Below are 26,171 nucleotides of genomic sequence, written 5' to 3'. Positions count from 1 at the left end.
ACTTTGGCTTCGGCTAACTGGTTCATAGCTGATGTTGATATTAAGGAGGACGCGAAAGGGACGAGGACAAAGAAGTAACACGAAAACAACGCATGTGCTGTTGTTTCCGTGTTCCTTCTTTGTCCTCGTCACTTTAGCGCCTTCCTCAAAATCAACATCAGTTAATTTGTACCTTCTAATATCATATGCTTATTAGCGTATACTCGTGACCAACGGAATTATATGAATAACCACCTGACAAATCCTCACTTTAACCGATCCGTGCTGACATGCCTACATAGCCCAGGTTTGACTTGAGTCAAACAGCTTAAAAGAGCTGCCCCCTCTCCCATGTTCTGTGGTCTCTTAATGTCACACAACCCGCTGACCAAGCCTCGCCTGGGCACATATTGATCAACTACCACCTTGGAGAAGCACACTCTTTATTTTTAGCTCACAATGTCTACAACGTCGATTTCGGCTTTTCTAGAAACATTTTTAATGCTACTGTGAGATTCGGTGATATTGCGAACTGCGCATTAGACTGAGCAAGCACGTGAAATTGTTTTTTTATATATATTCCATGCCACCAAAGTCATTCTCTCCTTCGTGGGTGTGAATGACGATTGTGAAATATATCGCAGTACTTTCTCAATACTGACCACTGGCATGTTTGGTGCTCAGATCATTTCGAAGAAGTGTTTAGGAGGAATTTCAATTAGACTGTTGATAAGGCACTGCATTACCATGACAAAGAGGATATTTGTACCAAAAGTAAGCTTTCACGCACTATAACTTGCAGAAAATGACGTATAAGTATGCCAGTGGTCAGTTTACCATAACAGCCCATCTTCGACAGTTTATTGAGCGGATCCCAGCGATCAGACAAGTATATATACTCCAGGAGCAGAGAAATAATTTTTCACTCAGATTAACCAAGTATATTTAGTTGCATGTAGTGCGTGTGAAGTAGTCACTTGAACCTTGAAGAGGGTAAGATATATCTGTCAATTATTGATGTCGCTTCTCAGCGAGAAGAGAGTTCAAGTATGCAACCAGGCTTGTTTAGGTCCAAAAACTGAAATGATGCACTCTGTAGGGTTGCTTAATGATCTAAACCCTGTGTTTTCCTGAGAAACACATCGCCACATATAGCTTTACTCAGCCAGTGCAGAGCGAGATGGGGAAGAGAAAAAGAGCAACTTGGATGGAAGAAAACATATACGTTTCGCCATATTAAAAAGGCAGAGCCCCGCCGCGGAGATGCAGTGCTTAGGGTGCTCGTCTACAGTGCCCAAAGATGCGGGAATGAATACCGGCCGCGGCGGCCGCTTTACGATGGAGGCCAAACGTATGCGCCCGTGTGCTGTGCGTTTTAAGTGCACGTCTTCCACTACTGCCTGTCTCATACCTTAATTTGGTTTCAGACGTCAAACTATAAACTGAACTAATTAAAAGGGTAGATTAGTTTTAGGGCGAACGCACTACTTCGCTAGGTCTAACACGCTCACCGATGCGGTACCTCGCTTGATCTTTAACTGACCTTTTCTGCATTGTAACAGATAAACGGAACAAAAAACGTCGTCAGAGCGGAGTTGATTCGAACCCAGGAAATATCGTGGGATCGAGCAGGGACCTCGCAGCTATTACTGCAACGGAACACCCTGCGTGGCTTATACTGCCATTTTCCCAGCTGTGCATCGCACGTCGTCTTCTTCATCAAGTTCCCAACACAAAGCAAAACGATTAGGCGACAAAGCTAAACACATGTTTTTGCTCGCTCATTCGGCTAACTATACTTTAAATCCTTGGGCAAATTTTTTCCTATCAAGCATTCAACTTGAAAGTAACAGCTGCAGTATTATTAGAACGATTTTATTTCGTTTCCTTTTGTATGCGATACGCTGTTCGCACAGACTTGTGCAAAGAGGGAGAAGGGAGAATTTACTTTGTGGTGCACCTTTCTTCAAACCATAAATTGCAAGCCGGATTGCCGCGTAAGGGATAGCTTGTTTTGTCGCTGGCCCGAGGCGCGTCAAGCATTCCATGAACACAGGGTGGGTAGAGCCATAACCACCGACAAATTCGAAAGGCAAGTGCACCCCAGCAGCCTATTCACAACTGCTGATTGGCGATAAAGGGCCAGCGAATGAAGCTGCGAGCTTAGATCTGAGTCGAGCCACATGGTGTCCCCTCGCCAGTTTACCCAAGCTCATGAGCACAAGTCCATTTGCTGACACTTTATTGCCGATCCCTGTCGCGACGTTCGCTGCTAGGAACGAATGTGGTGATCCGGCCTTCCCATATTCACGCTGGTGACGTATAATTAACGCGGAGGTTGTACGGCTTATGTACATTCAAAAACCTAAAGCTCCGCAGAGCCTGCACTTGACAAATGTGAAAGCCTGAGTATTGTTGCTGCTGTTGCGAGACTAGATGCGCATTCGTTTTTTAAATATATTTTCCTTTTTAGTCTGTCTTTCTAGTTATTTTTTCTTTCCATCAACACTCTCAAGCGTTCTTGATTATATACGTTAATAGGAAGTCGACGTATAGTGTATAGCGGCACAACGAATGATGTTAGTCCAACTCCAGCTGGTGGAAATGATTTTTCTTGGTAATGATTTGTAATTTGAGCGGTCACACTCTGCTGACACAAACTGTTGACATGCTCTCCGGACGCTAATGAGACAAGATATGCTTCGGATTAAAAGACAGTGAGATGTCACCTTACTTCTCGAGTCAGCAGAGGAGAGAAGGTTAGGTTTTATTGGAAGCATAAAGCATGCAATTTATCCTTGATTGTTGCACTTATACGGCCAGATTACGCCCGTTTTAGTGCTACGTTCTAACATAGCATTATTGTCAATCTTTAATTAACTAGAGCACCTAAATGGACACTATTGAAAATGTGTCTAAGCACAGAAGGATTTCTACTAAAAGAATACATTTATCTAATATCGGATATGCCTAAACGCAATGACCGCCAAAGAAAACGTCTGTAAGCTGATGAAGCATTCACGTACACGTTTCTTCCTCTTCAAAGCTCGCCAGCACACTTTTAAGCCAGCGGCCACAATGAACCACACGTAGGCGATTGCATTCAGAGGGGGAGGTAGGCAGCGTCGCATGGCAAAGTCCATGACAAGCTCGTACCGCTGGAACTTCCAGATGACGTCAGATTCAGGAGTGACTTCCGCCGCCGTGTTACTGCAGAAACGGCATGCAGGACGCACCCGCAGAGAATTGACCGGTTGCACGAGAAACCCAAGTGATATAAAGTATACATTTTCGGTACTGTACTCTAGTTAATGGCAGTCACAAGTTTTAAAGAGCTGGCCAATGCATAAACGTAGGCCCTCTGAAATCGTTTGCATGCCAAAACACTCAACATGGAACTACAACAACACACAAATGGGACTGACCATGAGTGTTGACCTATGAGCACTCGTAAATAAAGGTTGTAGAAAAACTGCCGGAAAATCATGTGCAAAGAAAAATAAAGAAGTAGATAAGAAAATTATGACCGAGCCATAGACACTTTCAGGAATTCCCAATGAAGCGAACCGCACCTGTCAGAACTACCTTTAATGTTAACAGGAAGATTGCGAGCAAGCCTTAGTCCCATCGAACGAGAAAAGCAGCCTGTTCGGTAAAACGCTGCCGCTTCCTTTAATGCATGCTCTGTACGTGTTTAGTGCGTCATGAGGACGCCAAGCAACCGTCCCAAAATTATGTTTCTTATTTTGGGGGATATAAACCTGTTCGAAAATTGTCCGTTTGACCTGCTGTTTCTTTGTCAAATGCATGATCTTATAAATGAAGTTATAAAAAACGCGCGATAATCCTGGCTAAGGAAAAAAGCGTGCATTATATTTGCAGAGATGGCCTTGCTTAATTAACTGACAGAACCTTCCGTTAGGGGAACTGGGAAATACTTTCTATTACAATTTTAATGCATCTAGAAAAGAAGCCAACAGTAATAGAATGTGAAGCGTAAGGAGATATTTTCTTTTAAACGGGTTATTATTCAAACGTTGATAGCGTCATCTTTTGATGCTTGCAAAATCATTTGTCAGTAGAGCAAAATATAGTGAGATGTCACCGGTGCTCTGCGAACCGAAAATTTAAATTGTGGATTCGGCTGCCACCGGCGGAATTCGTTCTTTTTTTCTTCTTCAACTTTAGAGTCCTGTATGTTGAAGCCTTGAACTCATTACACTGTTAAAATATTTTCACCAAATATCGGAAATAAAAAAAAATTGATTGTGCTAATCTCTATCCTTTCCTTTGTTTGGCGTCAACAAGCTCCTTTCCCTCCCGCGGCCTACTCAATCATCCAAAATATGCGTCATGCAAAGCAACGTTTGTGCCATCTTGATCAGGACATTGATTCTGCAACGTTCTATATAAGCGGGTTCTGATTGGATCTATATTCTTCGATACCTTTTCTTGGCAGTGAGAGTAAAGCTACGAATGTAGAACATCTACAAATGTCTTCCTCCGCCACGTAGCTCGGACGGTCGGCCTCTACGGACTGAATTGTTTTCATTACAGTTTCCGTTTTGTTTCCGCGGCCACAGAAAAGCGCCTCATAGCATCGAGAGCAACGGGGTCATATCAATGAAGCCACGCCTTCCAATCTATATAGTTTTTTTTTTTTTTTTTTTGTTAACACAAGCCCAGATGATGACTTCAAACTACTGGGCTTGGGAGATTACAAACCATACGGGAGACAGCACGCTTACTCACTCTGATGTGCTCACTAACTCTGCGGCATACGGATTGAGATGGAATGATGGAAGATGGAAGCTGATTACTCCTTATGCCAGCATACCATCTCTTTCGCCTGCTCTGACTGCCATGGGGTTTTCAATCGCACATGGACATCCTTTGGCGAAAGGATGTATGGTTTCGAAAGAGAAGACGCGATTGTGTTTTCAGAGTGGTGAGCGTCTCGAGGAACCATGAACCGCGGGAAAGAAAAACGCACTTCACTGCCAAGCTCTAACACTTTAGCAATTTGTGTTAAAAGTGAGCTGAAAATAAAAAAAGCTTTATCATTTAGGGTTTGTTTTAAGGCAGATCTACTAATTTCTATATTCAGCTGCGCAAAGAACTTATGCGTTTCAGCTCCGTAGGCTTCCGGGCACTGCCGAGAAAATTTGACGTGTAGTATAAATGGTGCTTTTGAGAAAATGCAAAGCTGTTAGAAAAACTTGGAAAGTAAAACCTTCGACAAGAGAAGTGTGTAGACTTCAGTTGGTAACACACTGATCTTACGAAATTGTGGGTTTAGAGTAGAATTCACCTAAACAATGAGCACAATCTCTGTAATTTCGTAAACAACTTTTGTAACATTCGTAAACAACATTCGTAAGCAATTAAAAGCAAATGTGTATTTCGTTTCGTCGTATTTCGTGGTCCTCACCAAATATACTCTGCTGTCATTGAAGCGAGAAAAATCTTGATCCCGGCGGGCACGCACCATTCATTCCAAGAGCTGATTGATTGAGCAATGGTAAATGTTATAATTTAGAAACTTATGCTGTAGTGCACGTGTGTGCACAACGCTGTAAGCGCTCACTGTGTAATGTGAAGAGAACGAGTAGGGCCCTCTCTTCCATAAGCGCATCTTCTCTCCTTCACCAACGACTGTCCCCAGTGTGCGCAGCGAGCGACAGCGGCACAGGTTGTGGGGAAAAGGCGATGAAATAAGGTTAGGTGGTTTGTCTGTGAGCGCATGGGGGCCGAATCGCTAGTTGCTGATGCGCACATTTTATCGCGGAAGGCCGTCCACGTTGAAGCCAGCGCCGCATACGATCATTCGATTTAGAGGCATTGCCGTTGCCCAAAAGTCTTAGTGGTCTGCCGGGCAGTCCAGTTTTGCTTTTCTTGTCTTGCTTGTAAGCTTGAAAAACTAAAAACTTGCGCATTTTATAATCTGTATACCATGCTTCCCGTTTTGTATTTCTATCAGATTGAATCGGTTTACTCTTTGTATTATTCATTCGCCTCCTTGTCGAATTTGGAGTTATGTGTGACTGTTAAATACCCTATAGATTCTTTAAGTCCTCTGTTCGTTTTCGTCTTGCTTAGTTTCAACCTGCCAGATACTAAAGGCTTCCTTCATTACAATTGCCTCACCAGGTTCCTGAATCTTGCGCAGGCTGGCCGACGTGAGCAGTATAAAAATTGTCCATGCGTGCTTTTAGCTTAGAGGTAAGCGTAAAGCTGGCTCTTTGCGTCCAAGGTTTGCATGTGACAGTCGATGGTCGAGCAGTCCGGGGTAATTATACTACGCTCTATATTTTCAAACTTTCCAACATACGGTGCCAGAACAATGCCTCACCTACAAAGCCGATTGCTTCCAAAGAGACACAGCAATTATTTCATGAGCAGGATATGTAGTATAGTTAGAATTAACAAAAATTATGGAAGAAAAACGTTCTGCTTACAAGAACAGGGCGACCAGAACGGTGAGAAGTATGAGCTTCAGGTGAACGAAGTACAACACAGCAAAAATGTATGGCCAGAGGCCTGTATTCGGGCAGCTTTCATCCGAGTCTGAAACAGATTTTAAAGAAGAGTGATTTTATGAAGCTCCTTTTATCTGGAGAATGAGGAGTGCGGCTAACAGTCATTTGCTGAAATTGGGTTAACTGCGCAAAAAAGAAGGACAACAGGAAGAAACACATACGACACTTAGAAGCGCACTGTGCTTCTTATGTGTTTCTTCCTGTTGTCCTACGTTTTCGTGCAGTTAACCCAATTTCAATATGAACCAACTAACCCGGCAAATCGTATTTGCTGAGAACCCATCCATAGAGAATTTCACGAAGTATAATATATCTATCATCTCCCTAATTGGCACCAGACCACTTCAGTGAAATGAAATAGATTTCGCGCATTTTATAGCGTTTGAGTTCCGCTGGCCGACGGCGCGGAGATCACGTATTCGTGTAGTTGCCAAAAACTAAGGGTTTTGCCTGCCCGAAATGGCGCGCTGAGGAAAAGCAGCATTTAACAGAGCGCAGACAAGAGGCACAGAGGTCAATTTTATCGTATTTACTGTACATCTGTAGGGTTCAACTTTGGACAGCAGATCATGCTTAGCTCTCCTAGTCTACTTGCTGAATGGTTCCTGGAAATGTAACACTCTATGTTGATCATTTTAATTTAGTTACAAATTAATTATGATCGCAAAGTTCAACGACGTTTATGAGCCTAGTTTCTCGTTCGACTGAAGAATAGCGGTTGCAACTTCGAACCCCATCAGAGGCGCTTCTGATTACTTGTGGTTGAAAGTCTAGGTTTGCATAGTTTTAGCATATCCTGTGCCAAACTTTGAATAACCTCGTTTTGCAACTTAATATCTATTCTTGCCGACGCATTTTTGTCCCTAGCACACGGGGTTTTTTACAGGGTCAACTAGGCTATTTTATAGAGTGAAAATAAATAAATAAAAAATTTATAAACTTATTATAGACATAATTCTGCAGAAGCAGAAAAAATCTACTTTTCACTATTTGCATGCGCCCGATGCACACCATTCACTCTACGCCGAGTTATATTTGCCATCCTTTTTATGTAACAGATACAATTCACAACGCGTCCTGTTGGCTTCTGGAGTGAAACGAGAAGCATGTGGCTCCACTACATATTTCGTAGCTTCAAGACCCACCCATGGATGTCTACTGCACACCTTACGGAACCGTCTCACTGCGTTATGGTTTGCTGGAACTGGACCAAAATGCAAGGAATACGTACATCGACTGACAAAGCATCCCTTGGCCGTGTCTGGGGGAGTGGTTTGAAAACACTGCTTGTCCCCTGTAAAGTACAGAATTAGCAAAACTAAAGGTCACGTTGTAGGAGCAGCAGCTAGTCCCCGCTCAGGTTCACACTCCTCATTTCAGGAAGCTTTTCAGTTCCACCTTTACTCTTGTTAGTCCCCATGAAACTACGAGATTCGCTGCGTTACAATTCGCGATCATGCTGCAGCACTGTTGAATAGACAATTTCAAGCTCAGATTAGTGTAACTTGCTGATGGCTAAACCACCTATTTGGTATTGTCTTCTATATTAGAAATGGTAAGAAGAGATGAGGTATAGGAGATGCAAATATGCATTCCTGGTCTTCTGTGGCCTTAAACGAAACCGTACCTCTTACCTTTATTCGAACTTACGTGCAAATGTTTTTATGGCTATCTGGGTGCATATGCAGCCCTTCGAATATATCAGTACTAAACAAGAACGGCCACAGGTTAAATGTGTATCTAAGAAACCGTCTCGCCAGAGTCAGTTCAGGGTTTTGGTTAGACTTTTTGCTAGCAGTATATGCCTTGGTTACTTGTCACAGAAAACTGTGTCCATGTAGAGTCTAGCGTTATTTCTAGTTGTCGGTCAATATTTTGTATACAGGTGTTATCAGACGTGAAGCCAAGCTAGAATCAAGCACTAAGGAAACTTCAGAGTGACGTTGGAAGGTAATTTGACGTTATATGTTTACAATGTCGGGCATCCATCTTTTAATCGTTGTTCTTCCTTCCGCCGACGTTGTGTCAAGCCTATGTGTTCGTTCAAATTATGAAGTTGATTCACTAAGCGGTTTCCTCTCTTGATCTTCTTCTACGTCTGTGGAAGCTTACGGTACCCATAATGTTATAATATCCTCAGTAAATGACTGCCAGCAAGCATATTCATCAAATATCCCCTGATTCGATATGCGCGTGTCTTGTTCACGTGGATGTACTTTTGAGGGGCTTTCTTTACTATACCGCGCAAAGAATAGCGAAAAATGTGGAAATGACCTTACCTTCCAGGTCCTCGATAAGGGTGAGAAAGAGGGAAAACCAGGCCTTGTGGAATATCCTGCGGAATAGCTCCACCGTGATGGGGTAGTCCGGGTAAAGGACGGCGTGGGTTACGATGCCTCCGCATATAATCACCAGTAACGCCATGCGCATGAAATTGGCGAAATCACGCAGAACCTGCAAAATACCACATGCATTGTTCAAAACTTGCTGTTCAAATCAATGCTGTGCGCCGAGTTTACTCAATAGAAAATATGTACCTTTGTGGATTCGGTATGATAGAGCACTTGACAACGGTAGAGGAGGAGCCTCAGTTCTCAAGCAAAGGAACCGTTAATTTGCACAAGCAGATTAGCCTTCTTCTAAGCCCAGACAAAAGCAAGTCTCCTTGTAGAAACTTTGGCTTGGCTTGAGAACTGACGCTCCCTCTTAACCTTTTCAGGGCCCTTATATACTGTGTAGCCATCATCGTTCTCTCGTTCTGTGTTCGTGGGTTCAAGTATAATAAGTTGATTCAGTACTTTCATACCTCTTCAAGGTTTCCTAAGCAACGTTTATACCCGCAATGTGATACTAAGGGCACAAAATACGGTTAGGTGAGACGTTTTTAACTTTCCCGAAACAACTGGGAATTAAATAATTTCTAATATAATAAACAATATTTTATGCCCATCGCTTCCTTCGGCAGACAGTGACACTGACGTTTGGATTAGGTTGGTTGATTGATTGGTTGGTTCACAGGGAGGGAAAGGCGCAGTATCTGTCACACTTGTTTCTGTGGACACCTGAACCGCGCCGTAAGGGAAGGGAGGAAGGTGGGAGTGAAAGTGGATAGAGAGAAAGAGGAGCCGTAGTGGAGGGCTACGGAGTAATTTCGACCTCCTGGGTATCTTTTACGTGCGCTGACAACGCACAGCACACGGACGCCTCTTCGTTTCGCCTCCATCGAAACGCAGCCGCCGAGGTCGATGGAGGCGAAACAAACGTCCGTGTGCTTGCCTATATGAGGAAAATTGGTATATGAAAAGATAAATCCCAAATTTAACTAAACTGAACACGTGACCATAGCCTGCGAATACCCGCAACAGCCTCTCTTACAACCTCATTATTTAAACTTCCACAAGCATCATCTACCAGCCGAAGTGCGCTTTTAGAGGAACATGTAATACATGTTTCAGCAATTGAGTTATTTTGCCCGTTCACCGCGATGACTCGTTTGCGTCATGTCACTGATGTACGCTGCCGCGAGACACGAAAGCGCAATTGAATTAATTCGTATTCTCCCACCACGCTGACCCTATGGTTAGGGCGCTAGAATGGTGAGCCCAAGGAATCTAAATGATGACGATCACGGCGGACGCTTGTTAATGTAAGGAAAACACAAGGAAGTAGTCATTTTTAAGGTAAAGGCGCCAAAACAACACGCGCCGACGCACAGACGAGGAGAAAAACGGTACAAAACTGGGCAGAGTGGGGACAGTGTGTGTGTGTGTGTGCGTGTGTGTGTGAGTGAGCGCGTGCGAGGCGCCTTTAAATTTAAATTCATCAGCTACGAACTAGTTTAAGAAGTTCTCTTAGACACGTTAGTAGAGTACTATGCAATGTTAATGCACTATAAAGAGATCCGTGAAGTCGACATGCTGGTTCACTACGGCGTCCCACCCGACTCCTGTCGCCTTGGGGCGTTAACCCGCATCAACGAAAGCCAAGTTTAAATGCTCGACGTGATGACGGCACATCGTCGTTCACAAGACCTCGTAGCGGGTGAGTGTAATGTGGCCTTCAATTTCGGTGAGCGACTGACTTTAGGACGAATGAGGGCGACCGAATGGAGTGAGTGAGCATCCAGTCCCTTTTGAAACAAACCAGAAGGTTTTGACAGCCTTTGGGAAGAGAAATAAAGTTATCACGGTATTGCGGAGTTGTTCGTTTTCTGCTCTCTAAGACAGATTTCGTTAAGCTAAGTCACCCTTCAGAGACGCTGGAAGCCAGCGCGTCAGCTCGATTCATGCCTGCATGTGGTCGTGGTCAGCTGTCATAGCATATTTCTTTGTCGGTACAACGATTGGGGTCAGCTCCTTGAGTTATATTTAGCTGTTGCTAACCATAAGTGTCATCGCGAAACAACATTTTCCAACTGGTGCAGACCCGCCGCGGTGGCTCTCTTGTTAATTCGCCTTGCTACCCGGTTCAGTAGCAGAGAAAATTTACACGACCTTTCTTAAGCAGCGTTCAAGGTGCCGTCACAATATTTCGCTTCCCACACACCTTTTATCTGCTACTCAAAGCAGAGACTAGTTCCCAAGAAGGATTCATACCGACGAGATATGTTCCTCCAATTGTACGCCATTCCTTGCCATGTGTAGGTATCCAGCAAGATGTGAGGCAGACAATCCGCTTACCTTCCTCAAAAATGAAACCACCTAAAGACATTCAGCATTTTGCCAAACTCGACGCCAGTCTTTCAATATCTATAATTCGCGAAACGAAAAGCCGGTGATAAAGGTGCAAGCGCGTCCACTCTTCAAGCAAAATTTACGTCGTCGTAATTTTATTCTGAAGCACCTGTGCGGTGGATGTATAGATATCACTTGGCGATGACAGTATATTTACTGTGTTACGACAAATCAGTGCAGAGATGAGAAGACGCGCGGCACAATTCTACGAAAGGGCGAGGCTGCTGCCTAAATAATATATTTTCTTTTGGATCGTAGTGTGGTTATCAGGTTGCTCTTTGAATTATCTCCTGAAAATTACAAACGATCTGAACGCATGTAAGATGTTCACATCCCACGTTTTGAACTTAAAACCCATTCGTGACACGACGTTTTTACTAGTACAACTTATAAAGGCCACAAAAAGGGCGAAAGAAAGAAATACAATACCATTAATTTAACTGTGTAGAGAAGCGGCCCCAGCTGTGGAGATATAGGCAGGTAAATGAGCGTCTGTCGGTAGTAGAAATAGAGGAGGCCAACGCAGATTAGCACTTTCCCGTTGTACGGGTCCTCGAAGAGTCCGATCTTAAGGAGCCGTGAGCACAAGTACGTGACACCGAAGAAGGTGATGAGGAAGACTTCGATGCATTTAGAAAGAAGCGGGACGTTTGAGTTTGTCTGGAAAGAAAATATTCGGCAGCGTATGCGATTAGTGAGTTTTGTTCAGCGGTTTATGAATAGTGTTTGAAAGATGCAGTGGCTTACAAGGTGCAACCGGTATGTTCGATCGAACGTCTCAATGGCGATTAGGAAGATCCAGACGACGCTAATCGTGTCGAGCATTGGTAGCCCGCAAGATGGCCACAATACCGCGATGCTCATTGTCCCCAAAAATAGTATGTAGAATATCTGCAACCAAAAAACGTACAATCCAGAAGCTTCCTAGACACATGCGTCTAAATTCTTTGCTTTACATCACTCCAGTGAACTACTTCCCTCATTTAGGTCTTTTTGGCAAGATTTTACAATATATAGGCGACAAGAGAAAGTGATACGTGCGATATAAGTTTCATGTCCAGGTCTAATTATTGCATAACATTACACCAGAAAACAATGTTCCTCAATGAGATATTTTCGGCACTATTTCGCTATACTGAGGCGCCGAAAATGAAAACGAGATACCAAATCTAGGTCAGATTTAGAGGGCACGCTTTGCACAGGTATCAGTTAAGATTCTACTTGTTCTCACTACGGGCTATCAAGACATTCACCTATAATTTCGCCCACACAATGTCACACAATCCTTAGTACAAACGTAACATCAATGTCTAGCGTTCCTACACATATGACTAAAGGTCCACTATACCTTAACGGATGGAGTGAATAGCCTCACCTGGTAAACCCAGAACTTCGTGATTGGGGCATTCCACATGACATAGACCATTTTGTAAATGGGAGGGTTCTGGTGTATAAATATGCCCTCTTGTCCCATAGTCACTCCCGAGTCATAGCGCTCGCATTTCCTGCGAAGACACTCATTAGTTTAGACATGTCAGTTAGTCTATCGTACGTAAACATCACATTTACTAACGATCATGACAGGCTATAGAATTATACAACTGCTGTGTGCTTTCTCGCTAAAAGTGATGGCCCGAGCTGATGCGGCTGGAACTATCGTCTAAAATGTGCAATGCGTCATAACACACAAGAGAACGATGAAGTTTTATTTTATTCCCCATGGTTACATGCTTTATTCCTTGCAGCAGTGGGCACAAAAGAATACCCGCGCATGGAAATGTAATTGGAAAAAGATTTACAGAGGGAAAACAGCCCTACCGGCTTCCTGGTCTTAGGGATCGGCATCACATAGGAAAAGCACACAGTGTCCTTGAAAAACAAACTACCAGTTTTATTTTTATTTCAACGGGATCGCTACGCCGATTACAGATTACCGTAATCAGAGAGGTGCGTTTTATCAGTTACAGAACTACGAAAACGGGTTTTCTGTATTTTTCTTTATGGGTTACAGGACAGCTCTTTCGTATATAACTTCTAAAACGCCCTTCCTGAGTCTTTGTGACCTATGCATCGGCCAATATTGACCAAAACATCAAAAACGCTCGCGATGTAATGTCCATTTCAGGAGCAGTTATTGCTTGTAACTATTATATAGGTAGCTTTATGGGTTACGAGGAATGGAATGCCATACAGATGGCTACCGCAATAAAAGGAAGGCGTTGTGAGAGTTCAGATAATGATTTCTCCTATTTTGGGTGAAAAGCGTTGTGTTTATATTTTCGGAGTAGACTTTTTTGAAGCACAAGTTTTACGACGACAGTTTTTTTAAATGTGTAGCACAACAGGCTAATTCCATTCATGAAACTGGTGATCCGTATTATAGTGCATATACCACTACATGCCACAAATGCTTGAAACATTTTCACTTCATATCTTTGGAATGGTGGCCTATGCTGCAAGCCATATTGTCAGGATATCAAGCCCACGACAATATCTGTATCGTGAGAATTGTGAAATGTCTAATGACGTTTCATTCAAGGAAAGCTCAACAGCGTCAAGTCCTCAACAGACCTTCAGTATGCAATAATGCCAAGTGATTCAGGAACCCCCCGCCCCCCCCCCCCCCCCCCCCAATTATATTTTGCAAGCCACAGCGCAATTGGTATCTGCGTTTTCGTAAGCATAAAAACAGATAGTGCCTTCACACAGACGAGCTGAAACGCATTAATAAACATGAATGAGTATCTGTAATAGATAAAGAGTTGGCTCATATTATGATCATTGATAAAATGAATATTCTTGAGGCGGGCTTAGGGAAAAACCTGGTATTACCATATACCGTCTGTGTGTAACTTCAGTGCATTTCTAAGGAAATAAGTGGATGTTGGAATCCCTGCAGCCGTGCAATGATCGCAGTGGGATGTCGTAGAGAAAGAGATGTACCTAGAAAATTTACTTTTATTATTTTAAAGGATGATGCCAACTTTTCGTGGCATTTCACAGAAAATTCCAAACTCCTGATTAGCGACGTTTCCCACTATGCATTTTTCAACCAGGCGTTTTTCTTCTGTCGACTAAACAAAATGAAAAATGGCAGAAATGCATCAAGGCCCACTCGTACATTTCTAAACGACGTTTTTTTTTAATATTTTCTAAACAAAGATCCATCCCACAAAGAATACATTGAAGAGAAATTCCAATTATTTTAGTGCAATTTCGAGCTTTAAATATGCAGAAAACCGATATTGGGAGAGAATTCAAACTCCCGTTTTCTTTCCTATTTGGCAAATGGAACTGGAGAATATGCATTTGTAGCCCCGAGTTATTCACAGCACAAAATGATGTCACTCTTAAAAACCATGCCGTTTTTTCAGGCCGCTTTAGCAATCAGATGGAGCACAGGCAAGCTACATGTACTCTGTCGCGCTCAGCGTTCATCTCAACCGCTTGGACGATGCCTCCTGCATGTGTTTGTATATAGGCTAGCTGGCCACGCATCACTTCTGTCGCTACCAGTTACGGATTCTAGAATGCAAAAGTAAACAAAAATTAACAATACTTACACATTCTCTGTTATGTTCTTAGAGCTGTAGTCCTTTTCCGCATCTTCATCTAAAAGAAGAAATCAATCGGCACACTTAAATCAGCACACTCAAGCTAAGCAGCAAAGAAATTCTCTTACCCTCGCCGTACTCCATCTGATGAGGATCACTCTTGAAGCGCACCCAGATGTACATTGGGAACACTGTGAAGGCACAGAGGATCACCTGAAATACAAAGATGATCTAAGTACTGGTATTTCGAGTGTTTGATCAGTGCTCGTTTAATGCGTTCAAGAAGAATAAACACGGGCAATATATTGGATGTTTACAGCGATTGCATGTACGTTAAAAAGCCAGATGGGCTGAAATATGAACGGAAATGTACAGAAAGTTAAACATCTTTTATTAATTTTTCGTCGACCAAAGGCTTTGGATTTGTGGTCAGCGACTAATAAAATTTTTTTATGAATGAATCACGTTCGTATTCTACTCCCCTAATGAAACCATAACGAAGCCACATCCAAAAGTTATGAATTAAGAAAGTTGATTATCGGAGTCATGTAGTGTTGCAGTTGGAGGCTTGTCAAACGCGAACCAGCGTCATCCTTCAGTCACGCAATATGTCATCACTTATTATATTCCGTGACTTTGTTGACCAGTGAAAAACGAGGAAAAAGTGAGCACCCGTAGCGCACCGATCGACTCAGCACACTGTTCACCGCGCTCCGTCGGGAGGGCTTGCGGAGATACTCCCCGCTCAAGCTGCACTGTCAGACGAACTTAGGCGAGTAACCATGGAAACGAGTTGCGATGCCATCACGCAGTCCGCAGTGAAGTAAATCGCCTTATTTGGTTGATGTATTTTCCTAGCATTCTTTCACCCATTTTAGCGTTCATCGCTTCTATGCCATTGCCGCTTTTAATATCTTTTAACACGTGCGATAGCTTGCAAATGCAGTCCTGAATTTGGAACAATGCAGAAAGTTTGGCAAGTTGAAGAATCATCGAAACCGAGACCTTCACGGAGCATTCGCTATTTTCAAACAAGAGAGCCACTCACTCAGCTTACCTTATCTTCGCTTATGCGCGAAGTATATAGTCTTTTCATCTACAGCCTGTAGCATGGAGAATAACGTTCACTTTTGCATTTTGATTTTTATCTGCAAGCTTACTCCATTTATTGCTTTATTGCGAGTTGCCCTCAAATACATGCAGTTGTAAGTTCCTTTCTGTAAATGTCATTTCTTTCTAGTGCCGACGATCGGGCCGTTTCGCTTTAGTTCGTGCTAATTAACTAAAGAAGAAACGTCTTCCTTTAAATTATCATGCGTCGCAGGTCCGCTGGCAGTGAAAGTGTTACTCGATCATTGCTTATTCTGTGTTAAGCTCCCATGACTACTGGAATTTTAGCCGTAGACGAAAGATGTTTTAGTGCATCGAGCCATCGTGACGAATGCATATTAATCATGTTGTTGTTGTGGTTGTAGGAACAAGAAAAGGAAAATGCACGGGCCTGCTACGGCCTCTGTAGCTGAGCCATCTCCGCTGCCTCGTGCTGAAAGAAGAAAAAATAAAGAAAGCAAAAGAAAACGGAGAGAAAGACGCGCTCCGTAACAGCCGTCGTCCACCACCGAAGCGGTGGCGAGTGCAATGACGGCATACAACAGATAAAAATTCGGTGGCAGTCTAGCCACCGCCGCAGGCGGCGGTGACCTACCCATCTCAGCCCCATCAGGGCCAGGACTAGCAATCCTACTCCCTCCACCCCTTTAATCATTTTGATATAGTGGTCTATATATTATTTATGGTACTGAATTCAATGGTATGAGAAGGAATTATAGGCAGATTTTGTTGGAGAAAAAAATGACGAAATATGGTAAGGCAATGCGGAGGGCTGCAATTCGCATGCTGGGATGCGCATCACTGCTATTACACCCGAAGTGTTAACTGCCAACATATCGAGATGAAAAATCGAAAGATTTTTTATTCGCGCTAGAGCGCTGGAGGGGGGGGGGGGGAGGCTGAGCGATGTATCAACGTTACGTGGCGGGAAGAAAAGTTCAATAGGCAGTACACAATGATTCCTAATTTTAACATACAAGCAGCAACAGCAAGCATTAAATGCGAGTCCTACAGACGTCTGCACGCCGCCGCTTAGTCATCTCCCAAAGCTTTCTTAGCCGATCGACGAAAATTTATTGCTGAGGAGCCGCCACGGTTTTCTCTCGGTGCCATCGGCGCGCTGTTTTAGTTTAAAGCGGTACCTTTACTAGCCCCTGTACACGTAACTCTGTCTGCGAATGTTGCTGGCCGCGACGGTTTCTAAAAGTTAGCTATCCCGTTTTCGTCCGGCATAGCGCAGCTAGTTAGTATTGAGGCATGCGGCCCATATCAATACAGAAGGATCAGACGGCGTGGCGTTTTGGGAAAGCTGCGGAAACAACCCTTTCACCGCCAATAGCGCTGACAGGCCGCCCTATAGCCAGGATTGAAGGCAAGATCAGCGAGGCTTCTACAGCTGCTACGTCATCAGCCGCCGAGGAATTCGCCGCTTGCAAGAAATGACCATGATTCCGCCACCTGTCAAATCTGGCGCGGCATTCTTAGACGGCAGAGACTACTTATCAGAAGACTTGGGGCAGGCATCGTGCAATCGGAAAGTTTGGCAAAAAATTGGAAGCCTTCCGGAAAAATCGGAAGGGTTGGCAGGTTTCTTGAGGCGTTCTAGAGCACTGCCGTCCGAGCGCAAAAAAGGAAAAAAAGTAAGAGTGCATCGCCGATTCGGCGTTCGACTGAAATGCGTTAACTCCGTGTCGCGCTCTTTGCATTCCTTGCTTCACTTCAACGCGATGAAGTGGCGTCCCTTTGCGGCCATTGGTTTTTCCGCCATCGCTCTTGAAGATCTTCATAACGGCTTTGACAAGTGAAAGTCGTCGGTGCTAGTCCCTGATTCATCCTGGGTCCTATCCGGACTAGTTATTCTGTGCTACATATTGTGCCAAATCGCCTTTTACTTCCCGGAATCATCTGCGCCAAACGCATGGGCGACAATTTTGACAGCAATGGTAGCTCTAAGCGGCCAAATCTCGGTACTCTTCCGGCAGGCATCGAGGATGACGCGCACGCGAGGGGGGAACCTGTGGTGACGTCATAACATGGTCACCTAGGCATATGATATACGTAACCTAGTTACGTGACGCCTTCACAACATGGACACCCTAATCATATGATACACGTGACAGTGTCACAACATGGATACCCTAATCATATGATATACGTGACGGCGTCACAACATATAGCTACCCATGTCGGCTACGCTTGTTATATGGTGCCGTAACAATATGGCTACCGTAGTCGTATGATATACATACCCCAATTACGCGATGACGTCACAGCGTTGGGCGCGTGGGCACTTCGGCTAAAATGCTGCGGTAATTTGAACACGTGAATTTCGGACGGACAGACGGACACGAAATGTGCGAGCGGAAGTAATAAGACGTTACGTTGCTAAGAAGGGGAAGGGTGGTGGAACTCAAAGTTAAAGAACGCGTCCCTCGCCTATGAGTGTGGTGTTCTGGTATGTGTTCTTTTGTTCGGTAATGACTCCCTTGGTTTTCATACCACCTTCGGAATAAAAGCAGCCAACCTTCCACCCGTAAGTGACGTGAAGATGTGCTTGTTCCTACCATACCGGCCACATGTGCTTGTTGTTTCGCCTACTCACGATAAACTATCTTAATTCCTAACAATGAATGCTGCTCTGCCAATTGCCTCACTCTGATCTACCTAATCACTAAAATACATTCTCTTATTTCACTCGGTCTCAGTTATTCAACTCAGCGCTACTGCTAGCAAGTAAACATCTATCGACATAATCGCAGTCTACCTTGAACAAGGTCTCATTACTGTTCAACACACTTCACTAAGTGACATTCGAAATCGGTCCCTGGTTTATACACTGCTGTTGGCGTGGTGCATTTATGGAGGCGAGAATACGGAAAATGTCTTCGCGTTTCAGCTCATCTGGCCGAAAATGGAAACGTTTGCGTGGATATTGTAGCAGAGTCTGCAGGGCCAGCAAACCCGTCACTAGTGACAACTAAATCACTCGCGAATAGCTTGAAAGATGACACGTGGTCCATAAGATTAAAACCGCGAATTCACGTTACACAATGACCCCTTAATTTTGTATCATTGCGACATTGTTGTTAGCTGTTAGACTAGCGACGCTTACATCAGGCTGCACTGGTCTCTGCCTTCAGTCAAACTATCATTATTGAATCTAATGAGCCAATTGGCTTTTCACATAATTGAAAGGTGCCACAAATTCAAAAGCGAGATAACGTATGTACATCTGTGGTGTATGTACTGATCGCGTTACCCTTTACCGAAAGCACACTCTGTCAAGACTAGCTTTACCTTCCTTAGTCACAGGAAAATGCAATGCAGTAAGTGCAATAAGTACGGATGAGTACAGACGAGCGTAGAGGGAAGGTAAAGCTTAAGCTGTGTTTTGGAAGCTCTTGATTTTTCAACTCAGCCATGTATGGCAGGGTTCCACGTTTCTGCAAAAACTCCAAACATATTCAGTTATAATGTTTTGGTAAAATAAGATATATGCCGTCTAAAACTCAACCCAAACGGCGGCCCTGAAGACCATTCAATCTGAAGGTACGACAATTTTTATTCTCTGTTTGAGGCATTTAGTGCTTCGAGTGTGTTATAGGCGTCTTACTGAACATGTAAATGGAGAACTAATAAGCCCTTGGGCCAGGGTTGTAAATGAGTTTCAATGAAGTAGACGTACCGACAAGGTGAATACTAGAGTCGTACAAAGAAAACATTGTACTACATTCGAAAAAAAAAAAGAAACATGATTAGGAGATTGGAAGTCATTCGCCAGCGGTGTGCACGATTAATTCCTGGATTCTTTGTAGAGTAACTTATTGCTGCAAATAGAACTTCGCATTTATAGGTATGCCGTATATTTCAATCGATGCTTCTGCCTGGTCAATAAGAGGACGGCACGAGGAATCAGTATTTTGAACGTGTCCGGTCCGGATATACGGAAAGGGGCAGCGCGAAGCGAGGAGCAAAAACATGAAGCGGACAAGGTGAGTATTGAAACTCCCAATATAGTTATAGGCAAGAGAAAGCATGTTATCCACCTGCACCTACCCAAGTAGTAGGAGGAACCAACCATAAAGTAAAAACTTAGAGAAAAGTAGGTATCTGCATTGGAGAGATGTGAAAGCATGTGCTTTGGCTGCTCTTTAGTAGCTCCTTTTCTCCTAAGTAGGTCAAAGTAGGTCAAGCAAATGGTTTCAACATACAACGCCGTTGAACTTTGATGGCTTCAACGGAACGCTGGTTGCTTTCTATGCAACGCTCGGTCGCCCACAGCCAACGCTTTCACTCCACGGTCAGCACTTTCGAGCGTCACGACTCAGCACTTTTGAATACCATGACTCGGCTCTTTAAAATGTCATGAATAATACCTTTTGAGTCAATACTTGATTCTGGTCACGGTCACGACTTTGAATGACCTACATAAGTCAGGTACTCCATAGTCATTCACATCGGATATCCGATCTGACAGACTTATGACAATTAACTATGAGTCATTGCTAAACTAATGACTCAAACGACATTACTAGGTGTGACACGATATTATACACCACTTCTCATTATATACACATTCACGACTACCAGTGTCATCTTATTGTGACATCATATCCAACGTTACATTTTGCTTCCACGTCTTGCGGACACGTTTTTGCATAGGCAAGTAAGGCTTTCGCTTTAATGAAAGAAACAAGAACAGAAAGCGTAACCTTCTGGCTGGACCCGAAACACAGCCAGCATTGGTACACCCAGGCACCTGAGTTCACGGCTGTGAAATGTAACTCGAGCCACTGGCAAGTCGAAAACAAGAATAATAAAAACGAGCTAGGCTAACAGGTAATAGAGTACAATTTCTATCTGGTTAACAGCCGCCCAAAGGAAAAGCGTGCAGTGTTTAAAAAATACTTAACCAAACGGAAAACATACGCATTCTCAATACATCGGCGCTTAAGGAGCCAGTCATACAAATTGAAGCGGTACCTCACTGACGGGTCTCCGGCACTGAAATAGAGCATTGCCTCAATTAATATTCTTTCAGTTTTAGTGCTACCACATGACTTCATCGAGTCTTCTTCATGCAATGACGCCCTTTTCACAACTCCTGGAGTAGCCATTACCATTGAGTCGAACATTGTTGCGTAAACACACGCGTTGTTCTGTTTTAGTCATTCATTGAATCACCTTCCGGTTTGGCAAATGTATACTGGTCTGCAGTTCAATTCAGGGCGGTTTCCGTCTTACCCTTCGTCTATGTACTCTCCTCCGCGGCGTTTCGTGTTCAACAGAATGCGATTCATAGCTCCGACATGGACACTCAAGGGGAAATCGATGCATGGAATCATTCGAATTAGATTTCTCCACCGCCTTACCTTCAGCCACAGGGGGACGCTGAAGAAGCCCCAAGTGATGTCACGGACGCTAATCCTGCCCAGGAAGTGGTTCGTCAGCCACTTCTGGCAGCACGGGTGCGACAGAAACTTGCGGTTCTTCGCCTCGGCAGCGATGTCCACGGCCGTTTTGTACTTGTAGTCGGCGCTCTTGACGCTGAGGATGTCGTAGGCGCGACAGATGGAATCCAGGTAGCACAGGTTGAGCACACCATTGGCCATCTGAGCGAAATGCCTAGAAGCAGATTTTGATTATACGTAAAGCATCGGCGTGCTTCAATAAGCAAAGTGCAAATTCGCACAAACTGAAATACAGTAACTATAATCCGAAAATATTTCATGTGCAAGCAAGTTGTCACTATGACTAAAGGTGTACCTATGTGAGGGAACCTTGATTTCAAGCGCACTAGGTTTTGTGATCGCAATTCTTCACCTAAACGTCAAAGTTATTGCGTCTCAAAATGAAAGGTGAAATCTGCGGAGAAATATATTGCAGCTCTTTGTCAGGGACTGAAAACTAAATATAAATTGCACATCTATGAAGAAACTCTCTAAATGGCTGTTTTGAAGTTTGCTGTAACCCATGAAATTTTAGTTTAACTTTTTTTTGTAAGATCTGTTTCTCCACATTTGTTCTATAGTTACCAACAGAAGTTTGTTATCGCCAGCGCAAATAAAAGGTTTGGAAGTTTTTGGCCTATATCGGGGATATTTCAACTGGGAAGTTTGTGATGTCGCTGGATATATGGATGCCGATGGTCACTGTTTCCTAAGGAACAACATTTCGAGATTGCTTTCTTTTTGTAATTTCAGACAAATGAATCAATCCATCAGATTTTCCAGTTTGGCCTATAAAGGTGCCAATGAGAGTATTTTGCTGCAGTTCCTATCACCATAAGTTCTTTTTTAATTCTGTCATTGTTCGGTCGAAACCTAGTTAAAGCTTCCTGATGTAGCTTTTTGTTGTTTTTGTTTTTAACAAAAATACGTTTATTCTTATTTTTAAAAGTCGAATGTTGTACTCCAAGGGGGTTGACTCTACTCCACTGGAGGTGGTTAACTTCCTGATAAGAAACCACCCATGTCACTCATCAGGTAGAAACGGCGCAAAAGACAAGCGATAAGGGATGCGACCTTTTTTATCCGTCTTTTCTGGCGCAAATACTTCAAATGCTATTTGCTCGCGACCAATCTGACAGTAATTTAGGCGCCTTCCCTGTCTGTTTTCGTATTTGTCATCGTGCTCTTGCTTTGTTTTCAGAGCTCAGCGGCAGCAGATAGTTCAATGAATGACGTTGCAGCAAACCGAGTTATAAAGGTATTTCCAGCAACTTCACCCAATAAACAATAATATTTTAATGCCGAATGCTCCACTGAATACCTTCACGGTTGCCATGACGCAGCCGGAGTGCGTCTTGAAAATGCAGAGGGCTCCTGTCAAAGGAGAGCAAAATTGCGTTCCGGAAAGGCAGAGGGGCCTATACCCACCAAAATAGAGCTGCAAAGATGGTAACAAAAGGAGCTTCGCCCACGTGACTGTGCTCCTGTAGACTGCTTAGTTAGTTAGTGGGGCAGAGACGTCGTCAAGCAATCATACCTTTTGTCTCTGCCACCCATAAGAAGGAGCGATTTCCTGCAAATAAAACACTGGCTGAATGACTGACAAAAACGGCGGCGCGGGCACGGGAAGAAGGGGGACGGGGCCTGAAAGGGCGCCGAAGCACGAGTTATTTTTTCTCAGCAGAAGCGGCCGAGCCGTGCGTTGTTTTTCGTAGTCCCCTCGAACACGAGGCGATGACAGAAATGTCTGGTCATGTGACACCGTGCGTCCCTGTTTCTTCCGATACCTAGCGAGAGCGGCGAACAGCTTTGCTGTAATATTGCATTTTTTTTCCTTTTGTATAGGTGTCTTCTGAGATAAATGGCAGGAGAACTTTCTATTGGTACAGGTGTACTGAGAGGATCGCCATTAGCTGAGAAATATGTTTTGTCGGGAAGCGGTCAAGGTCTGGATGCCTGGGGGAGAACGCGGGGAATTGGTGGACTGGCAGCCATGCGGTCCGGTCGCTTGGGATAGGTGACGGCACGAGGCCGTTGGCTCTAAGAGAAGCCTTGGCGAATGTAAGACGGAAGTTCTTGCCGGTGGCCGGTAAAAGTCTCGGCATCGAGTGACCTTAAGGCAGTGTTATGTATATAATCTAGTTTCTTTTCGTTGCATGTAATAAACGTTATTTCGCGTTTAAAGAAAGAATCGGAGTTGATTCATGAACGGACGACCCCGTCCGTCGAAAAGCAAGTCCCCCAGGATTCGTCACTACCCTTCCTTCGCGCACATTACCACCAAGCGAGGCGGAAGCGCTTCCGCCGAGTGAACATCGACAAGGATCGTGTGTTTAAGGTGTTCATGACTACAGTCCTTCCCAACATTGGGCCGCAGTGCAGGACTAATCAAAAACCCAGTTGTCACTTGCCTGCTCGTGTCCAGCAGTTCCTGCTTGATGGTGCCTTCGTTGACGTACATCGTCAGCTTCTCGTAGGTCATGGAGACGAGAAGCGCCAGATGGATTGGTTGGTCGCTGTTCTTCCACAACACTTCGGCCGTTTTACGCCGGTTGGTGAAGGCCGCCCAGAGCGAGAGAATTACGAGGGCTTTTCTCTCCGCTGAGCCAACATCCTGAATAACAAATGCGTAAGAAATGCAAGTGGGTACGTGGCACGACAAAAGACGTTTTTTTCTTTATAAATCCTAATTGAAATCTTATTCGCAAAAGCTCTATTGAGACTTCAAAGTAGCTGGCCAAAATCTGTTCGATCGCTATAAGCTAATTTTTTCATACGGACCCCTGTTGGTTCATTGCAATCTTCAAATAAAATTTTATTCGTTTTAGATTTTAATAACCCTCCAGTGTCTACATTGGAATATAACTGACACAAGTCTATTATATCCCAGTCTATCTTTCCTGATACCATGCAGCTTGCTGTAGGCATTACTATTAGCAGCGAGAGAACGCGTAAATAAGAAATAAGAAAGGCTGCCGGCATATGTTGACAAAATGCATTCTTCAATAACTATATTTGATTGCTTCGTGGTTTCGATCAAGCATTCCGCGTCTGCAGCAAGGAGGTTATAATAGAAGAGCTGGAGTGGAGGAGGCGACCGTGAGCTGAAGCCGCACGCCGCTTTCTTGCCACAGGCAGAAAATACTCCCGTTTTGTTTGGCGCGGTAGCTTCGCATAGTCAGCATCGCATATAAATACGCACGTGGTTTGAAGAAAGGTTGATGGATTATATTTCATATTTAAGTACGCTAAACGAATAAGAACAATGCGTATTTATGTTTATTACTGCGTTGGCTGTTGCTGTCGGCTTGTGCTCGTACAGCGTTCATGCGCAGTTTCATTGAAAGGTTTCCAAAAAACGAATTGTGAAGGTTATGGAAGCGAACCGTTCGATGAGAACACCGGGGACCAAACGAGATAGACAATTTTCGACCTGTGATTGCCCAGCAACTGCAAAAACTTCTAACTACCCGCGCGCATTGCACTCCTTAGTAATTTATTCCGAAAGTGGTACAACACCACTGAGGAGGCACACAAAGTTCACAATTTTGTTTCTTTTTTAGCGGCATATCCTTTGTTCTAATCACTCAACTTTAGCATTACTGTGCGAAGGCTCATCTTAAGTGAAAAATTAACCACAGACAGGAAAGTGTTGAGTGGTTTGCGTTAAAATCCTGCGGACATGAGGTTAGGCGCCATTTGCTTTCCCGTATACTCAAGTGAAGACGAAAAATGTTATCTACTGCTGAGCTGTAATTATACTCAGCGTAAGCTACACAGCGATATAATATCTTCGCGCTGCTAAAGCTTGATTCGGATGTTAATTATTGACACAAGTGAAGGTGACGCTCATTAATAGAGCTGAAATGCGGGAAAAGCTGGAATAAACTATATTTATGAAAGGGTTAAAGAAGGCTTATTGGCTTATGTTAATATCAATGTGAAAAATAGACAGAAATAAATACAGCGCCATGTGCACGCTTGTCACTCTTCCATCCTCGCCTGTTTTGCGCTACAAATATAATATCAATGTATTTTTTCAAGACTTTTCTGGATGAACTTGAAGGTAGCTCTATCTATTTAGTTTAAAAATTCACGCTGTAATTGCACGACAGTGGTTTATATAGAAACCAAGCAACTACCCCTCTCAATAAAACAATGCGTTGGAAAACCGCGATAGATCCCTACGTATATACATGAAAAAGTAATAGAATCATTATTTGAACTGAACAGGCCACTCCACTATCCCTCCCCTCCAAGAGTCACTAATAGATCCACTCCTGATCTGGCAGTATGAGCACGGAAAGAGCTTATATGAGTGCGCTATATACGTTTCCTTGCCTACGGCAATACAGCCGCCACATGCTCGACCAGGCTTCACCTTCGTGCCTACGCCGGTATACATAGGCAGCCTCCACTCCAGCAGTTCTATTATAACTTCCTTGGTCTGCAGATTGGGATATAATCTATTTAGGTCATTAAATCATAGTGTGTCTTTTTTTTTTCTTCAATGACATGCCGGTACACGGCTGTAGGGTCAACTGCTACACGTATGGCTAACGAGTAAAGGATCGAGGAGAGAAAGGTTCCATTCTTAGACATGTTTTAGGCGCGAGGTACAGAATATGCCAGCCAAAGCTTACTGTTTAATGACGTCATAGTTTGTCGATCGAGAATCTTGTAGTACCAAATTTTCTTTTGTTCTCATATGTAAAGTGAACCGGCTACATCCGCTGGAGTACAAAGACTGCACCACTTCAGGTACCTTGTATGCTCTCCACATTATGAGGCACAAGTTCTCCTGCC

General features: G+C 43.7%; 1 protein-coding gene across 1 annotated transcript in view; it reads right to left on the bottom strand.

Moving 5' to 3' along the window:
- Window positions 1-26,171, bottom strand: part of LOC146177249 (transient receptor potential cation channel subfamily M member-like 2) — a 63,269-nt gene that overhangs the window by 16,684 nt on the left and 20,414 nt on the right. Inside the window, exons 12-21 of the mRNA XM_084581502.1 lie at window positions 23,777-23,979; window positions 21,288-21,540; window positions 14,934-15,018; window positions 14,815-14,863; window positions 12,627-12,756; window positions 11,999-12,142; window positions 11,681-11,911; window positions 8,798-8,972; window positions 6,438-6,546; window positions 3,006-3,189 (exon numbers count right to left, since the gene is read on the bottom strand). Of these exons, the coding sequence (XP_084437628.1) occupies window positions 3,006-3,189; window positions 6,438-6,546; window positions 8,798-8,972; window positions 11,681-11,911; window positions 11,999-12,142; window positions 12,627-12,756; window positions 14,815-14,863; window positions 14,934-15,018; window positions 21,288-21,540; window positions 23,777-23,979 (1,563 nt within the window). The remainder of the gene's footprint in view (window positions 1-3,005; window positions 3,190-6,437; window positions 6,547-8,797; window positions 8,973-11,680; window positions 11,912-11,998; window positions 12,143-12,626; window positions 12,757-14,814; window positions 14,864-14,933; window positions 15,019-21,287; window positions 21,541-23,776; window positions 23,980-26,171) is intronic.

Source organism: Amblyomma maculatum, chromosome 10 (genome assembly GCF_055883805.1).
Source record: "Amblyomma maculatum isolate TAMU_Amacu chromosome 10, ASM5588380v1, whole genome shotgun sequence".
Taxonomy (NCBI): Eukaryota; Metazoa; Arthropoda; class Arachnida; order Ixodida; family Ixodidae; genus Amblyomma; species Amblyomma maculatum.
Note: the sequence above shows the minus strand (reverse complement) of the source record. Positions and strands in the feature narration are given on the sequence as shown.